The sequence below is a fragment of the Zea mays genome, chromosome 1 (genome assembly GCF_902167145.1).
Source record: "Zea mays cultivar B73 chromosome 1, Zm-B73-REFERENCE-NAM-5.0, whole genome shotgun sequence".
Lineage (NCBI taxonomy): Eukaryota > Viridiplantae > Streptophyta > Magnoliopsida > Poales > Poaceae > Zea > Zea mays.
Genome location: NC_050096.1, coordinates 245,342,719 through 245,362,477, shown reverse-complemented (window position 1 = coordinate 245,362,477; position 19,759 = coordinate 245,342,719). Strand labels below are relative to the sequence as shown.

Here is a 19,759-nt window from a genome sequence, read left to right as displayed (position 1 = left end):
TTCTCGACCGTGGATTTGTCCCCCATTGCTTCGGGGTATTGCATCCAAAGGCGCTCTATCTTGCCCTTGAGTCGTCTCCTTTCGGAATGCAGCTGCGGGGTCGCAACATTAACCAATGCTCTGGACGCAACTTGATCGACGAAGACGGTCGTCTGATATTACAAAAACAAGGCCAAAACAAAACTTACCCCCGACAAACGCAAAAGTGTGCCCAGGGGTCCCGTGAGGTCATAGTGTCGCTCTTCGTTGAAGCCCCTTTGTCAGCGAGCAGCCTCACCGGCGCCACCACCAACTGCTCGGTTTCAATCCCCGCACCCAAAAAGCAAGTTAACACAACATATATCACCATACAAAATACACACACCAACACCCTACTCACTAGCAGGCGGAAACCCTGTCTGGGCATCAAACATAGTGACAACCCCACCAATCTTTGAAACCGGTCCCTCCAATCTTTGAAACCGGTGCCTCAACAGCGCCTTGGCGCTGGTGGAGGAGGCATCGTAGCAGCTAAGGCAGACCCCTTCGCAGTGGGACATGACAACTTCGCGTTAGCTGGTGGAGGAGGCATCGTAGCAGCTAGGCAGACCCCTTCGCAGTGGGACATGATAACTTCGCGTCGTAACGCGTATCCACCAGCCGAAGCGCCAAAGCGGGGCCTTCCACTTCTTCCGCATGGACTCCTGACAGTCTTTGTCCATCACTTTTGACACAATAACACCAATGTTTCTTTCGTTAATCTGGTTCTGGAAAAATCCTGTATTGCAAAAAAAAAAAAAAAAAAAAACTACGGTTCCGGCTTTCGGTGGCTATTCTTGCATCTGCAAGCTCCACCACAGTCACAGCCACACGGCAGAAAAACGAACCGAGGAACAATCCGGGTTCTGCAGGAACCCACTCCAACTGTGCGGCGCGTCCAAAAATACAAAAGGCAAGCGAGCGAGCGAACTCCCAGTTCGGCTGCTCCAATTCCACTCGGCATGGCTCCTCAGGTAGGAATCAGGCTGGATCTTCTTTAGGGGCCTCGAGGCGTTTCTGTTGTTCCTTGTGCTCATCTTCTTTGAAATTAGGCGTGGGTCGTGGCGGAGAACGGCGAGGACCTCCAACAACCCAGGGAATTCCTGCCGCTCTCTAAGCTTGAAGGTAAAGGTTCTCAAAGTGGATTCTCGCTTGCTTCATTTGTTCGATCCCCGGTAGTTGCGTGCTTTCTCCATACCAAAATAGTATTTGTTTTAGCTCTTAATTTTTATGTCTATATTCAATCAGATGATAATGAATACAGACATGTATATAGAACACACACCAGATATTATATGAATCCACTAAAATGTCAAAATAAATTTTATTTTAGGACAGAGATAGTCTTCGGTATCCCTCCTAAAGCTAAAGTTTGACCCAATCTATGACTTGCTCCCTATTTATTTGTCGGAAATTGTCCTTTTTGATGAGGATTAATTCAAGGCTTATCGCTGCTTTTATGCAAAAAAACACCTGTTTGAACACGGAAGTTGTATACAATTAGTTCATCAGACCGTTTCGATATATTTCCGTGCGTTTGGGTTTCAGTGGACCTAGGTGTTCTTAGGTCAATAGAGAGTTGGTTGCACTTTGCGGTCAAATTTTGATTCGATGAGTAGTATTGTTGTGAATTTAGGTATTTTCATGTTCAATTTAATTTAGAAATCCCACGGCAAATATGTGAGGAAAGATAGCGGATGTTAAACTTTTGTCGAACTTATCATATCACTGTTTAGATGCTTGTTTTAGGCCATACAAGAACTTCAATAGTTTACACACAATGCCTTGTTGACCATTTGCAACTCAACTAAGAGGCGAGAGATAGCTTTGTACGGTTGTGTACCTGTCATGTACGGTCAACCGTATATCCGTAGGGAGAGGCGCGCGCGGGACATTCGTCGCGCTGAGGAACACGCCAACCGCGCAGCAGGAGATCGCGCAGATCAGGAGGATCACGCTGAACAGGAAAGGGCGCCAGTGATTGGCGCAGAACAGGAAAGGGCGCCAGTGATTAGCGGCTAGGAAGGAAAGGGCTAGAAAGGAAAGGCCTAGGAGTGATTGGCGGCTAGGAAGGAAAGGCCTAGGAAGAAAACTAAGTTTTGGGCAGGTTCAATAATCAAGGAGAGCTTCTCCATTTGCGCTGGCCGCTGGCCTTATAAATTGATTGTAACCGGACCTTTGAAAGCAAGCAATAATCAGTTGTCTCTCACCTTTCTACCTCTGTTAAGCCTGCGGTTGGGAGGCATACTCCCCACCGGAAAAGACGGCCGACGGCTACGAGCTGCGTAGCCGCGGTCCGGCGAGTCAAGGGTACTCAGTCCCTGACATCTTGGTATCCTGAGTCAGGTGCACCTCTCCCGACCACTCCTGGCCCACCGTGCCCTCCACCACCAACGCGCACCAGCCAGCAGCCGCTCCACCATCGCCCACTTCGCTACCCGCAGCCACCACCATGTCCGAGCCCACCCTCGCCGACGTGATCCAGATGATGAAGGACATGCAGGCCGACATAGCCGGGTTGAAGGAGAAGTCCGACGCATCGTCATCCAGCGGCGTCCGCACCGACGCTCCCCACGACCTTGATCGTCCACCGAGGTTCCAAAAATTGGACTTCCCACGGTACGATGGCAAGCCAGATCCTCTCCTCTTCGTCAACAAGTGTGAATCATACTTTCGCCAGCAACGTACCATGGGGGAAGAAAGGGTGTGGATGGCCTCGTATAATCTCGAGGGCATCGCACAACATTGGTTCATCCAACTCCAGGACGACGAAGGGACGCCTCCGTGGGGTCGCTTCAAGGAGTTGCTCCATCTACGGTTCGACCCGGCTCTTCGGTCGGCGTCGTTGTTCGAACTCGCCGAGTGCCGCCGCACCGGATCCATTGAGGACTACTCCAACCGGTTCTAGGAGCTGCTCTCACGAGCGGGAAGGCTGGACGAGTCCCAGCGCGTCCAACCCTTCATCGGGGGGCTCCTGCCGTCGCTCAGTCACGCAGTGCGGATCCACAACCCGGAGACGCTGGCGGCCGCCATGAGTCTGGCACGGCAGGTTGAGTTAATGGAACTCGATCGACAGCCTCCGGCTCTGGCCCGGCCAGCATCGCGAGGCCTACTACCGGCCCCAAAGCAGGCGCTTCCGGCGCCCCAGCAGCAACTTGCTCTCCCCGCGCCGTCGCTGGGCTCACCTCAGGGCTGCGGCGAAGGCAACAATAGACGGTTGTCGACGGAGGAAATGGCTGATCGGCGACGCCAAGGCCTCTGCTTTAACTGTAATGAGCAGTATACCTGTGGCCACAACTGTTTGTGCAGGCAGATTTTCTTCATCGACGGCGTGGAGATCGATGACGCAACAGACACGACAGAGACAGCCGGGACAGATGCGCCCTGTTTCTCCTTGCAGGCGGTGGCCGGGGTCGCAGCAGCCAACATGATGCAGATCGCCGTCACCCTCGGCCCGGTGTCTCTGGTCGCACTGCTAGACTCGGGCAGTACCCACAACTTCATCTCCGCAACAGCGGCGCATCGCTCCGGCCTTCCCATCCAACGTCGACCACGCCTCACGGCAATGGTGGCCAATGGCGAGCAGATCACCTGCGCCGGCGTCCTCCGCCACGCGCCGCTTCACGTCGACGGGGAAGCCTTCCCGGCCGATCTCTTCATGATGCCCTTGGCCGGGTATGATGTCGTCCTCGGCACCCTCTGGCTGGCTCGGCGCACTGGGACCAATTGTGTGGGACCTCGCCGCTTGCCGCATGATGTTCCAACGAAGGGGACGCTCCACCACCTGGGCAGGCGCTCCAGGCAACAAAGGGCCGGCGTTGCGCACCACGACCGCAGGCGACGCGCTACTGGAGGCTCTCCTGGACGCGTTTGTGGAGGTCTTCGCGGCTCCTACGGGCTTGCCTCCCAAGTGGGCCCACGATCATCGCATTCTTCTTAAACCGGACGCGCAACCGGTGGCTGTTCGCCCTTACCGGTACCCGGTGGTCCACAAGGATGAGCTGGAGCGGCAGTATACGACCATGATTGACCAGGGGATTGTGCGTTGCAGCGACTCCCCGTTCTCGTCGCCTGTCCTCTTGGTCAAGAAGCCCGATGGGTCATGGCGCTTCTACGTTGACTACCGAGCCTTGAACGCCCTCACCGTCAAGGACGCGTTTTCGATTCCGGTGGTGGAGGAACTCCTCGACGAGATACACGACGCCAAGTTCTTCACCAAGCTTGATCACAGGTCGGGATATCACCAGGTGCGCATGCGGCCGAAAGATGTACACAAGACCGCGTTCCGCACCCACGACGACTTGTACGAGTTCCTGGTGATGGCGTTCAGGCTCTGGAACGCCCCCGCCATGTTCCAAGCTCTGATGAACGACGTGCTCTGGCCGTTCCTACGCCGATTCGTGCTGGTATTTTTTGATGATATTCTAATTTACAACAAGACATGGGCAGATCATCTCCGCCACCTTTGGGCGGTCCTCGATGAGCTGCGCCGCCACCAGCTCTTCGTCAAGCGCTCTAAGTGCTACTTTGGCGCGCCCTCCGTCGCCTACCTCGGCCACATCATCTCAGCGGCAGGTGTGGCCATGGACCCGACCAAGGTAGCGGCCATTTACGACTGACCACCGCCTCGCTCCGTTCGGGCCGTACGGGGCTTCCTAGGCCTCGCAGGATACTACCGCCGATTTGTGAACAACTACGGCACGATGGCTGCCCCCCTCACGACCCTCCTCAAGAAGGAAGGCTTCGTCTGGGATGACGCGACGAAGGTCGCCTTCACGGCACTCAAGGCGGTCGTCTCGTCTGCCCCCGTCCTCGACATGCCGGACTTCGCCAAGCTGTGTCGAGTGCGACGCGTCATCATCCGGGTTTGGCGCGGTACTTGTCCAGGAAGGTCACCCAGTGGCCTTCTTCAGCCGGGCGGTCGCGTCCAGACATCGGGCGCTCACAGCCTACGAGCGCGAGCTCATCGTCTTGGTCCAGGCGGTCAGGCACTGGCGGCCCTATTTGTGGGGGCGCCACTTCATCGTCAAGACTGACCACTTCAGCCTCAAGTACCTCCTCGACCAGCGGCTCGCCACGATACCTCAACATCACTGGGTTGGCAAGCTCTTGGGCTTCGACTTTGAAAGTCGCCTAGAGGGGGGGGGTGAATAGGCGGAACCTGAAAATTAAAACTTTATCCCCCAACTAGATCCCTTGATTAGTGGTTAGAACAAGATATACAAATATAGGAGTATATAAACTAAGTTCTTGCTTGGAAAGAGTATTGCTAAATAATGCGGGAGTGATAAATCAATACAACTAATAAGTTATAGAATAACAAAGCAAGAAGCCTTTAGATGAGAAGAGCACTAGGACAAGTTCTTTCTTACAACGTGTTGCTTCACTAAATGGGAATTTAACTTGAAGCAACACCAAATGATATTAGCAAATAATGGTGCAAGAAAACTTAGAATAAGGGAAAACAAACAAATCACAAGCAATAAACACAATGGACACGGGTGATTTGTTTTACCGAGGTTCGGCCCTCGAAGGCCTAGTCCCCGTTGAGGAGTCCACTTAAGGACGGGTCTTTTTCAACCCTTTCCCTCTCTCCCCCGATCACACAAGGATCGGCGAGCTCTTTTTCTTCTTAAGGATCACTCTCGATCCCACAAGGACCACCACACTCTTTGGTGTCTCTTGTTTGCTTTTACAAGCCTCCAACACTTTGGAGGAAGTTCGATGGGAGTCAATACTCCACGCACAAATGAACACAAAGATGTAGCACACACTATCTCTCAATGAATCTCACAAGGCGCTAGGGCTAAACTCAATTGAGTAGCTCTCAATTGCTTGCTCTCTCTTTTGTGGCACTTGAGTTGGTTGTAGTGGACTAAATCTTGTGTATAGGATGGATCAATGAATATATGTGGTTGGGAGGGCTTGAGTATGTCAACTAGATGACTTGGAATGTTGCTTGGGCTCCCACACCTTGAAGTGGCCGGTTGGGGTGGTATTTATAGCCACCTTCCAATTTTGTAGCCGTTGGAGAAGCTGCTGGCGATGGGCGCACCAGACAGTCTGGTGCACACCGGACATGTCCGGTGCGCCAGCCACGTCATCCTATCCGTTGAGATTGGAGCTGGTCGACCGTTGGACGCTTTGTCCTCATGTGGCACCGGACAGTCCGGTGCAGCACCGGACAGTCCGGTGCAGCACCGGACAGTCCGGTGCCCCTCTGACTTCTGCTCTGACACTCTGAATTCAACTGTACACTTTGCAGAGTCGACCGTTGCGCGCAGATGACCGTTGCTCCGCTGGCACACCGGACAGTCCGGTGTACACTGGACAGTCCGGTGAATTTTAGCGGAGCGACCTCCCATTTTCCCGAAGCTGGCCAGTTCAGAGCCGCTTCACTCTGGAGCACCGGACACTGTCCGGTGGTGCACCGGACAGTCCGGTGAATTATAGTGGGCTGCGCCTGAGAAACCCGAAGGTGAAGAGTTTGAAGACAATCCTCCCTGGTGCACCGGACACTGTCCGGTGGCACACCGGACAGTCCGGTGCGCCATACCAGGGAGCACTTCGGTTTCTCTTTGCTCCTTTCTTTTGAACCCTGTCTTGTTCTTTTTATTGGTTTTGAGTTGAATCTTTGGCACCTGTAGAACATGTAATCTAGAGCAAACTAATTAGTCCAATTGTTTGTGTTGGACATTCAACCACCAAAATCATTTAGGAAGAGGTTTAAAGCCTATTTCCCTTTCAATCTCCCCCTTTTTGGTGATTGATGCCAACACAAACCAAAGCAAATATATAAGAGAATAATTGAACTAGTTTGCATAAGATAGGTGCAAAGATTGCTTGGAATTAAACCAATATTCATTTCATAAGATATGCATGGATGCTTTTCTTTATTTTTAACATTTTGGACCATGCTTGCACCAAATGTTTTGTTTTTGCAAATTCTTTTTAAAGTCCTTTTGCAAAATGATCAAAGGTAAATGAATAAGATTTTGAGAAGCATTGATAAGATTTGAAAATTTTCTCCCCTTGTTTCAAATGCTTTTTCCTTTGACTAAAAACAAAACTCCCCCTCAATCAATTCTTCTCTTAGTGTTCAAGAGGGTTTTAAGATATCAAGTTTTGAAAATACTACTTGCTCCCCCTTTAGAACACAAAGAGATACCAATTTGAAATTTACCCATTGAAAATCATTAAGTTTAAAAATTAGGGTGGTGGTGCGGTCCTTTTGCTTTGGGCCAATACTTTCTCCCCCTTTGGCATGAATCGCCAAAAACGGATACTTGGAATGAAATATAGGCCCGTTTGTTTCTCTCCCCCTTTGGCAAACAATTGAAATATTCAATTGAAATAGAGATATGAGTGAAGATTATACCAACGTGAAGAACTATGCGGAATACCGGCAAAGAGTGGATAATACCGATGGAGTTGAGTGGAAGCGTCATCTTTGCCGAATACTCTATTTCCCTTTCAATCCTATGACTAAGCATGAGAATATACTTGAAAACACATTAGTCATAGACATAAAAGAGATATGATCAAAAGGATATGTCAAATTAAACATGATCATAATTCTATATAACATAGATTGCTCCCCCTAAATATGTGCATGGAGAGGAACATATATTTTGGCCTTAAATGACAATTGCACATAATTAGGTTAACGAGAACATATCTATATCATACAGATTGTGAAGTGCATTGTGTCATAGTATAAGTGTGATGCTCATGACAATTTATGCACTTATGAAAACATGTTGTAAACAATTTAAGCATTGTCCCTTAAGGATTTCAAAGAGACTTAAGGACCATCCACCTTTGAAACAAATGCAGCTTATCCTCGTTACAAGGTTAAGCTTTAAGCTCTTTGACAATAAAAGTACTTCATCTAGTTTTACCAGAGATGCACTAAAGCAGGAATGGATTTTGAAAAATTAAACTAGGTATGAAGCAGGGATAATGCATGGACATGCTTTCTCTTCCTTTTATACAAGATATGCAAAGAATGTATAGAAAAGGAAGATTTAGGTACAAGTTCTAAGTGAAAGGAGATAGTTTTACCCTTTTGTACCTTCACATAGAGATGCTCTCTTCATTGTGCATTGTCCATAGTCTTTAGATGCTTAAGACCTATACTTAATGACAGTATATGGAAATATTTTGCACAAGAGAGAGTTTTACAACTAGTGATACTTTTCCAAGTTATTGAAGCATATATCAAATGGATCACCTATTGTATAAATAAATCATGAATTCTCCTTTTAACTTAGTGCATATCAAGAGAGATATTGATTGAAAGAATATGTATATGAGGCACTAAGAGTCATGGTTGTTAATGAAAGTCATTCAATGATCAAACAAATAACACATGTGATCAAAAGAACAACATACACATTAGATTATCAATTAAGCTTAGGATAGGAGAATCCAGCAAATACTTCATGAGAAACTCATTCTCATGCAAGAGACTATATGAAATTTCTAAGATAAAGTAATAGTCTCAACATAATCAAGATATAAAAAGAGGCTCCCCCTAAAGATATGCATCAAGTATTTGAATGAATTGAATGGATGCATTTACTTTAAAGAGAAATAGAGAGAAGCATTATACATCTTGATCAAGGCTCATTAAATTTGTAATAAACAACTTGAGCCTAGTATTCTCATTATGAAAGGGTTTAGAATACTCACAACCACACCATTGATTGTTTCGTAGAAGTAGGTGGTGTTGTTTTTGATGTTCTCCTCTTTCATTTGAGAGTCCTCCCTTTGCAGTGGCTTCTTTTTCCTTTCAAACTTATTGAAAATACTCAAGAAGGATGTTAGTAATACAAGAGAGTATATAATGATGGATGATTTCTTTTAGATAGGAAATAAGCATAATTCATCATCCATAAGTCACACAGACATGAAGTAAAATTCTTAACATTAGTGCACTTTTACTTTAAAAGAGGAACATGCACTATTTAACAATTTGATCACTCATAGGAATTTACTTCTTTATATTGAACTTTGCTTTTACCTTTCTTCCTTTGGGTGAAGATCAACCCATGAGGCTTGTGCACTTTCTCTCTTGTAGATTTTCATACTTGAACTTAAGAGAAATGTTAGTAGCAACACAAGCACTAGTTTCCCTCTTTGTAATCATTTTTGATAAGGAATGAAAAGTGAATTACTAAAGCATGGAAACTTTATAATATGAACTAGATCATTCCTTGAAGTATGCTTAGTTTTAACTAATGGAACAAGCATAGTAAGTTCTTTAGGATTATGGAAATAAATCTAGTTCACAACATGGAGAGCGATGAATGAGGAAGAATCATATCCAATATGGGCAAGGAGCAAATCAACATAAATCATTGGATTGATTTTTCTTTTTATGTTAGATTACACGCTTCTAAAGAGAAACTTATTCTCTACAAGTGAGACTACTTGGGTTACTTAGATGAAATCATTAGTCTCACTATTCTAGTTATAGAGAGAATTTTCCGTTTAGAAATGTCCTAAGGATTTGAATTCCTTATACGACACCTAATTCTTTTAAGAACATGAAATATCTCTCTATATCTAGAATCATGGCAATAATAAGATAATTAGTGTAAAACATGCCATGAGACTTGCAATAATTTAAAGCATGTAGATTGCCATAGGATGGAAATGATGGGTATGCAATCTACCATATGAGAGGAAATTCTTCAAAGAATGGTGATATGAATTTTAAGACATTTGAAGCGCTACACATTTCTATGTGACTACTCAAGACACATAATAAAAACTTGCACTTTAAAAGCATAGAGGTTACCATCCTTTGACTTTCCTCCATGTTGTAGGCCTTGATTTTTCCGCATAAGATAATTCTTTATTTCCTACAACATCAATACCTTCCTCGAGATGATATGAGTTTAAGATGTAGTAATTTGAAGAATAACCTTGGGTCAATCACGGATAAAGATCATTGAAGATTTGATAGCTTGAGTTAAATTGAATCAACTTTCTCAAGCACCCCAAGGCTTTATATCATCTCCTTTTCCTGCAAATCTTGTCAAGCATATTTTGGTACCCATCGCTTGATGGGTCCATCATGGTTAGTCAACAAAGATCTAGGAACCCAAAAGTCCTTTGTGTTAGCTCTAGGTAAGCTCATTACCTTTCTAGCACAAGTTGCAATTTTGGGTTGCCTAGTTACATGAGAATTAATTGACAAGCTAGGAGTGGAATTGTTACCAATGGGGCAGTCCTTACATTGATGTCCCTTCTTTCGGCATGTGTAGCATAGGCGTTTTTCAAGTTTTGAAGTTTTCTTCTTTCCTTGTTTGTTGCTTGCTACATGGTTAGTAAAAACTTTCTTTTCTAACCCTATGCCTTTTTGTTTTAAATGAGGACAAGATCTAAGCAAGTGTCCCTTCTTGGAGCATTTAAAACAAAGTCTATCCTCCTTGTTAATAATCGAGCTATTTATAATGTAGGGACATGACCTAATCAAGTGCCCCTCTTCAAAGCATTCACTACACCTCTTAATGTGAAGTGTGGCTTGATCATTACCTTGGATGTTACCTTTTGTGGAGGCGTGGTTGAGGCTTTTGGAGGAGGTGTTGAATTTCATCTTTTGTATCTTCCTCTTGGCAATCCTCAAATCCTTGACATTTTCTTCAAGGGATGTAGTGCATGCTACGGTTGTTCCCGCCTCAAGCTTCTTCACCATGTGATCACGGTTATCTTGAGAAGGTTGGGCAATGCATTTCCCTTTTAGTTGTGTCAAGCTCATCTTTAGCCTCTCATTCTCTTCTTTGAGCTTTTGATATGTATCATCTTTTATTCCTGCAAGTTCTAGCTCAAGAGAAGATGTGCTTGTTGACGGACAACAAGCATTAGCACATGGTAATATAGTATCAATTTGAATACATGTGCATGAGTGAGGTTGTTGGGATTTTAAGTTTTCTATCACAACCTCGTGAGCAATGTTTAATATGATATGATCGTCTTTAAGATTTTCATGAGAGCATAGGAGCATATCATATTTATCTTGAAAAGCTAGATTTTCAATTTTTAGCTTTTCTACTTGGTCCTTAAGCAAGGTATTCCTATTTACTAATTGAGCGATACAATGTAAAGCGTTATCTTGCTCAATTGAAATAGTTTCATACCTTTGGACCAAATCAACATGAGAGCACTTTAGCTCCTCATGTTCTTTAGTCAACTCGTCAAAGTGTTGCATCTTCATGGAGAGAATACTTTCTAGCCTTTGACGAGCTTCGCCTTGCTCTCTCGCTCTTTCTACAAGTTTGAGCATGACCGCCTTATCTTCTTGGCTTAGGCGAGCGTAGAGTTGCACAAAGCTTCTTTCTTCCTCCTCATCCTCATTTGTGCTTCCGCTATTATTTGTATTAGCCACACAACACATGTGGGAATTGAAATGGGAAGACAAACCTTTTGGAGAGGTGGATTCATCGTTTGGTCTCCATCGATCATTTTCTTCTTCTTTCTTGCAAGGGTTAGTATCACAAAGACCAAAGGAAGTAGAAGCACAAAATGAACTACCATGTTTGGACTTATTAAATTTGCTTTTAATTCTAGTCCAAATATCGTGCACATCACAAATGGGTTTGTCATATTTTATTATGAGGGCATGATAATCTTCTTTGCTAAGGGATTTACTTAAGATGTCATAAGCTAGATAATTTAACCGTATACATCTTAAATCTTCTTCGGAGGCATTTTCCCTAGCATAGTTAGGAGGAATAATACTCTTGACTAAAATTTGTTCTAATTGAGGATCTACCGCTCTAAAAGCATTTATTACTCTAGTAGACCATGAATCATAATTAGAACAATCGGAAAGTAATATCTCAAGAGTTACCTCCTTGGTCTCCTGGGTCTTCTTGTTCTTTTGGGATCTTTTACGAGCCATCACTTCGAGTTGTTAGACTCAAGATGAAGTGCCTAGCTCTGATACCAATTGAAAGTCGCCTAGAGGGGGGGGGTGAATAGGCGGAACCTGAAAATTAAAACTTTATCCCCCAACTAGATCCCTTGATTAGTGGTTAGAACAAGATATACAAATATAGGAGTATATAAACTAAGTTCTTGCTTGGAAAGAGTATTGCTAAATAATGCGGGAGTGATAAATCAATACAACTAATAAGTTATAGAATAACAAAGCAAGAAGCCTTTAGATGAGAAGAGCACTAGGACAAGTTCTTTCTTACAACGTGTTGCTTCACTAAATGGGAATTTAACTTGAAGCAACACCAAATGATATTAGCAAATAATGGTGCAAGAAAACTTAGAATAAGGGAAAACAAACAAATCACAAGCAATAAACACAATGGACACGGGTGATTTGTTTTACCGAGGTTCGGCCCTCGAAGGCCTAGTCCCCGTTGAGGAGTCCACTTAAGGACGGGTCTTTTTCAACCCTTTCCCTCTCTCCCCCGATCACACAAGGATCGGAGAGCTCTTTTTCTTCTCAAGGATCACTCTCGATCCCACAAGGACCACCACACTCTTTGGTGTCTCTTGTTTGCTTTTACAAGCCTCCAACACTTTGGAGGAAGTTCGATGGGAGTCAATACTCCACGCACAAATGAACACAAAGATGTAGCACACACTATCTCTCAATGAATCTCACAAGGCGCTAGGGCTAAACTCAATTGAGTAGCTCTCAATTGCTTGCTCTCTCTTTTGTGGCACTTGAGTTGGTTGTAGTGGACTAAATCTTGTGTATAGGATGGATCAATGAATATATGTGGTTGGGAGGGCTTGAGTATGTCAACTAGATGACTTGGAATGTTGCTTGGGCTCCCACACCTTGAAGTGGCCGGTTGGGGTGGTATTTATAGCCACCTTCCAATTTTGTAGCCGTTGGAGAAGCTGCTGGCGATGGGCGCACCGGACAGTCTGGTGCACACCGGACATGTCCGGTGCGCCAGCCACGTCATCCTATCCGTTGAGATTGGAGCTGGTCGACCGTTGGACGCTTTGTCCTCATGTGGCACCGGACAGTCCGGTGCAGCACCGGACAGTCCGGTGCCCCTCTGACTTCTGCTCTGACACTCTGAATTCAACTGTACACTTTGCAGAGTCGACCGTTGCGCGCAGATGACCGTTGCTCCGCTGGCACACCGGACAGTCCGGTGTACACTGGACAGTCCGGTGAATTTTAGCGGAGCGACCTCCCATTTTCCCGAAGCTGGCCAGTTCAGAGCCGCTTCACTCTGGAGCACCGGACACTGTCCGGTGGTGCACCGGACAGTCCGGTGAATTATAGTGGGCTGCGCCTGAGAAACCCGAAGGTGAAGAGTTTGAAGACAATCCTCCCTGGTGCACCGGACACTGTCCGGTGGCACACCGGACAGTCCGGTGCGCCATACCAGGGAGCACTTCGGTTTCTCTTTGCTCCTTTCTTTTGAACCCTGTCTTGTTCTTTTTATTGGTTTTGAGTTGAATCTTTGGCACCTGTAGAACATGTAATCTAGAGCAAACTAATTAGTCCAATTGTTTGTGTTGGACATTCAACCACCAAAATCATTTAGGAAGAGGTTTAAAGCCTATTTCCCTTTCAGACTTCGAGGTTGAGTACCGCTCCGGCGCCACGAACACCGTCGTCGACGCCCTGTCCTGACGGGACACCGAGGAGGGCCAGATGCTGGCTGTAACAGCACCCCACTTCGACTTCATCGAGCGTCTACGGCAGGCCTAAGCCACCGACCTGTCCCTCGTCGCCATCTACGATGAGATCCGCGCAGGCACGCGCAAGGCGCCTTGGTCCATTGTGGGCGGCATGGTCGCCATGGAGGGTCACCTCTACATATCAGCCGACTCACCCCTTCTACAGGAGATCATGGCCGCGGTACACAATGATGGCCACGAGGGCGTCCACCGCACCCTGCATCGACTTAGGCGCGACTTCCATTTTCGGCCATGTGTCGTATTGTGCAGGAGTTCGTCCAGGCCTGCAGCATGTGCCAGAGATACAAGTCGGACCACCTACGTCCAGCCGGCCTCCTACAGCCTCTTCCGATTCCCTCCGGCGTGTGGTCAGACATCGACATCGACTTCATCGAGGCGCTGCCTCGGGTGCACGGCAAAACAGTCATCCTCACCGTTGTCGACCGCTTCAGCAAATACTGCCACTTCATCCCACTGGCGCACCCCTACACGACGGAATCCGTGGCGCAAGCTTTCTTCGCTGAGGTGGTTCGCCTTCATGGCGTACCGCAGTCCATCGTCTTGGACCGCGACCCGGTCTTCACTCCGTCATTCTGGAAAGAGCTGATGATGCTCACCGGCTCGAAGTTGTACATGTCCTCCGCCTTCCACCCAAAGACAGACGGCCAGTCAGAGGCCGCGAACCGCGTCATCGCCATGTACCTTCGATGCTTCACCAGCGACCAGCCCCGGCAGTGGCTTCGGTGGCTTCCCTGGGCGGAGTACATTTACAACACCGCCTACCAATCTTCACTCCACGCGACGCTGTTCAGGGTGGTGTACGGCCGTGACCCCCTGTCCATCTGCTCCTACGAACCCGACGAGACGCGGGTGGCAGCAATGGCGCAAGAGATGGAGGAACGCGCCGCCTTCCTCGACGACGTCCGCTATCAGCTACAGCAGGCCCAGGAGTCCCAGAAACGTGCCTACGACTAGCACCATCGAAAGGTGGTCTACCAAGTGGGCGACTGGGCGTTCCTCCACCTCCGTCAACGGTCGGCAGCGTCGCTGCCACGAACGCCTACTGGGAAGCTAAAGCCTTGCTACATCGGCCCCTATCGCGTCCAGGAAGTCATCAACGAGGCAGCGGTGCGACTACAGCCTCCGGAGGGCGCCAGGCTCCATGACGTCTTCCACGTGGGTGTCCTCAAGAAATTCGTGGGCACACCGCCCGCATAGCCACCAGTGCTTCCAGCGACTCTCAATGACACGGTAGTGTCCGCCCCTGGTCGCATCCTTGCTGGTCGGTTGGCCCGCGGCGTCCGTCAAGTGATGGTTCAGTGGCAAGATGAGCAGGCTGCGTCCGCGACGTGGGAGGACCTCGACGACTTCCACGCCCGCTTTCCCAACTTTCAGCTCGAGGACGAGCTGGCCTTCCAGGCCGGGAGAGATGTCATGTACGGTCAACCGTATATCCGTAGGGGGAGGCGCGAGGGGGATATTCGCCGCGCTGAGGAACGCGTCAACCGCGCAGCAGGAAATCGCGTAGATCAGGGGGATTGCGCTGAACAGGAAAGGGCGGCAGTGATTGGCGCAGAACAGGAAAGGGCGCCAGTGATTGGTGGCTAGGAAGGAAAGGGCTAGAAAGGAAAGGCCTAGGAGTGATTGGCGGCTAGGAAGGAAAGGCCTAGGAAGGAAACTAAGTTTTGGGCAGGTTCTATAATCAAGGAGAGCTTCTCCATTTGTGCTAGCCGCTGACCTTATAAATTGATTGTAACCGGACCTTTGAAAGCAAACAATAATCAGTTGTCTCTCACCTTTCTACCTCTGTTAAGCCTACGGTTGGGAGGCATACTCCCCACCGGAGAAGACGACCGACAACTACGAGCTGCGTAGCCGCGGTCCGGCGAGTCAAGGGTACTCAGTCCTTGACAGTACCATTCTACTTGTGCTATGAGAGCTAGACATAATGGCAGGAAATGCAGGAAGATTAAAAAGTTGGAGTAATTACTGTAACATACATCCATTACTTCGTACATTATACGTCTACTAGTCGGTTGCACGTGCATTACTACGGATTCTATATTCAGAATATTTACAATATATTTTTTTGTTGAACACAAATGGTTGTGAGCCCTAGTAGTTAGAACCTGGTGTGGAAGTGTAGAGCGAGACGGTTCGAACCCTAGAGAAAGGACAAAGGAGAAACTCCCACATAATATAGTAGATATATATTTCGCTTGTATATAACAGATGAACATGAGTTCTAGTGGTCAGAGGGCGAGCGTTTCAAACCTGGTGTCACACTTCAAGTCCTAGGCGCTCCTTGTTTTTTTTGTTTATTTCGCTTGGACCTCGACATAGCGCGCAACAGGATTTCGGTTTGAGCGCGCGGGAGGGAGATTTCGCTGAGAGGGCGCGAGTGCAGAGGACGCACGAAGAAACTCGTGCTTTATAATATAGATTATACCTCTATCAATCCAACCACTAACTCTTTCATTAAATTGCTCGAGTGTGTAACTAGCTCACTCACATAGCACGGTCATGGACAATGCCACACTACACCACATTGGCCTCGGATGGTTCGATAATCTTAACAACCTCAGAGGGTCTTGATAGCCCCAGAGGGCCAGAGGCCCCTCGGCATCCTAAGGGTTGATTTGGTGACAAGAGGATCACTGGAAGATTGGAGGGGATTGAGGGGGAGGCCCCCAACGTTGCAAGACCCTCTCCACCCCCCTCTTCGACGTCCCTAGGGCCTAGTTCTTCCAACTACACATTACTCTATCCCCTCCGATGTCCCGAGAGCCATGGGGAGCCCGTATATCCCAAGAATCATGAGGCCGCAGACATATATAATATGTGCCTATTATTAATCTGGTTTAATTAAATAAAAGTTAAGTCATGCTCTTATTAAATCTAACAAGTATCAGTGTTTCCTAGAAATTCCAGGTATGTAGACAAATCTCTATTTTTGTTTTGCAAATGTATGGCTCCTGTTGTAGTGGTCTTTGACGTAAACCATCTGTTCTGCAATAGCTCTTAGCAAATAAACTTTGTTTACTTTGACCATTAATTTTAGTCAAGCATATCATTAGAGCCATAACTGCAAAATTCTACTGTACTTGGTGAAAGTTTGTTTGCTATTACACTCTAGACAAGGGCAAACTGACCACGTTTATGGTTCATGAATTGACTATGTAGCCATTAAGATGTCAAATTAGTACTAAATCTGACTACATCAGCTACCCACGAGCAAGTGTTGAGAAAATCTGATAAGCCCCTTTTCTGGACCTGCTTTATTATGTAATTAAGCAACACAGATGGCCTGTTTTGCAGATGTTGGCGTGTTGTATTGGCATTTGGACCCTAAGAAGTCTGAAAGCGAGGAGGAACTAGCAAAAATACGCAGAGACAGAGGATACAGTTACATGGTTTGCACTAACTAGTCTCCCATGAATTCCAATAGCTTTCTGAACCTCTTATGCTGTATTCTTTACATCTTGTATATGATATCATTACCTGAATGTGAGTTATTTCTGAAGGATCTTATTGAGATATGTCCCGACAAACTGGAAAACTATGAGGAGAAGGTGAAGAACTTCTTCTGTGAGCACATGCACGCTGACGAAGAGATCCGCTATTGCTTGGAGGGCAGCGGGTACTTTGACGTCCGTGACAAAGATGACAAGTGGATTCGAATTCGGATAAGGGAAGGAGACATGATCATCCTACCAGCAGGAATTTATCATCGGTTCACCCTCGACAGCGCTAAATACACGAAGGTACCAACATGATCTTAGGATCATAGGAGCTTTGAATTTGATCAACTGGTGATCTCTGTTGCACAATCATGAATACAACTCATGAGATCTGTTTCATGAACTGAGGCAATGAAGACATGATTGAACACTTAAGAACTGGCCTTTTGTAGTGGTAGCAGCAAAATATATGGTGCTGACTCCCTGAAGGTCAAATGAAGTTCAGTTGGTAGAAATAATTGCAGATCAAGGGTGTACTGTATGTGGCAGTTATGTTTTTGTTTTAAATTAAGAATTTTGATAGGCTGTATTTTTTTCAGAACATTACAAAGATCAGCTATTTTAATTATATTTCTTAATATTAAATTATGATGTTTTTTACATGTGCAGCTCATGAGGCTTTTCATTGGGGAACCAGTCTGGACCGCATTAAACCGCCCTCAGGAGGACCACCCCGCGAGGCAAGAGTATGTCAAGAATGTGAGTGCGGGCACTGGATTTGCTCTTGCAGCACACTGAATCTGTCCCCCCCCCTTCCCGTGTATAAGAATATATGGTCACTTGGATTCATGTACCACGTCATAGTATCAACGTCATAGTATCAAAGTTTTAAATAGCCGGCTATAGCTTTTCGGAAGGTCCGGAGCTAAGAGATGCACCATTTAGCGCTAACCAAAATTAGCCGCTAATAGCCTTATTTAGCCCGCTAAATACACAACATTAGCTCAATTTAGCTGCTAAACACGCAATATTTTTTACTGTTCGAACCTTTGAAACATTGAGGTCCAAAAACAAACTGTGGGCAGACCCTTTAACTTAATGTTTGTTAGGTAGTGGTTAAATGCCTTTTACATGTGTCGTTGAACGTTGAATTTGCATGTATGTTGATTTATTATTGAACATTTGAACTACTAGTTTGAATTGTAAGGTTCAAATATTAAACATTTAATTTATCTATAAAGTAATGTCATGTTTTTTTTAATTCGCTAAATGGATTAGCTTGCAGCTATAGCCTTTATAGCTTATCCAAAAGCTCGCCGCTAAGACCCTTAGTCGGACATTTAAAACAGTGCATAGTATCATCATATGGTATGACGCAACCGTATGTTATCATCAGGAGTCATGAAACCTTGCTGCATGTTCAGTTAAATCTGTGCACATAAAACTGCAAATTATGGGAACGCACGGTGTAGCGGTCTTTCCTTATGGTGAATTGTTTGGTCTCTGCGTTCTTGTGGTTGCAGCCGGGTTTGCATTGCATTTTAGTTTTAGGGCTGGTTTGGTGACGAGGAACTTGGAAAGGTTTTCGTCCCATCCCATGTATCCCCTCTAATTTTCTAGTCCTTGCCTAGTTTGTGACTCTGTAAAGTACTTAAAACGTACTCCGATACTATCTGGAAAGCTGGAACACATATGCAGGGCAGCTAAATCATGAAAAGAAAACCAAGGCAAGTCTTATGGACAGATAAAATTGAACGAAAATGCCGCAAGGCGACAGGAGAAGAGAGCAGGGCAGAACCGTCCAAGATTATAGCCGTCAAGGCAAAACGAATAACTAAGGATTAAAGATAAGCTAGGTCTTGTTCGTTTGTGCCGGATTGGTGGATCGGAACGATTTCTAACCGGATTGCTTCTCTAATTTATATAAACTTTGTTTAGCTGGAACGATTCCGGTTGCAATCCGATAGAAACGAACAAGACCCTAATCGTCTAAGAAACACTCGGATCGAAGAATTCATTGAAAGACAAGTGAATCCCTTACGTTGACAGGCAACCGAAGTGAGATCCAAATACTGAAATTTCTCAAGCCTAATTGTGGAGGAGAAAAGAAAGACTACCAGATACAAAAAGAACGAATTTTTTTAATGAGTGCCAGTGACGTGTAAATGCTTGTAAACTCTACATCTAAATTCGTTTTAGCTGTTTTTGGAGTAGGAAAGGAGGTGCTCCAGTTTTTTTACTATCCAAAAACTTTATAGAGTTTTTTCCTCTAAAGTTGAGGTATTTAGGTAGAAAATTTTTGAGTTCTAATACAAAGCTATGCCAAACAGGCTCTTGATTGACAATCTGAGATCGACTGTTCCTCTAATCACAAATATAAAAGTTGTCTAACAACATTCATATAAATATATATTATGTTGACAAAAAATGCAGATTTCATAGTTGGAAGTAATGTTGTCAATCTACATAAACTTTAGGTATATATGTAGCCATATTGAAATTGACTTTTTTTTTATCAAAGTAAATATGGTTTTCAAGTATTACAATCCACATAGGCATTCCAAAATATTTATAATGTCTAGTATACCTTTATCCCTAAAATGGTGTAA

At 45.8% G+C, this 19,759-nt stretch overlaps 1 protein-coding gene across 1 annotated transcript; it reads left to right on the top strand.

Annotated features, from left to right (window-relative positions):
- The first annotated feature begins 783 nt into the window (after positions 1-783).
- Positions 784-18,249, top strand: LOC103643555 (1,2-dihydroxy-3-keto-5-methylthiopentene dioxygenase 4). The gene is made up of 5 exons (XM_020546784.3): positions 784-992; positions 1,071-1,143; positions 17,008-17,102; positions 17,214-17,453; positions 17,820-18,249. Exons 1-5 carry the CDS (start codon positions 981-983, stop codon positions 17,946-17,948), a joined length of 549 nt encoding a protein of 182 aa, XP_020402373.1. The 5' UTR covers positions 784-980; the 3' UTR covers positions 17,949-18,249.
- Positions 18,250-19,759: the final 1,510 nt, after the last annotated feature.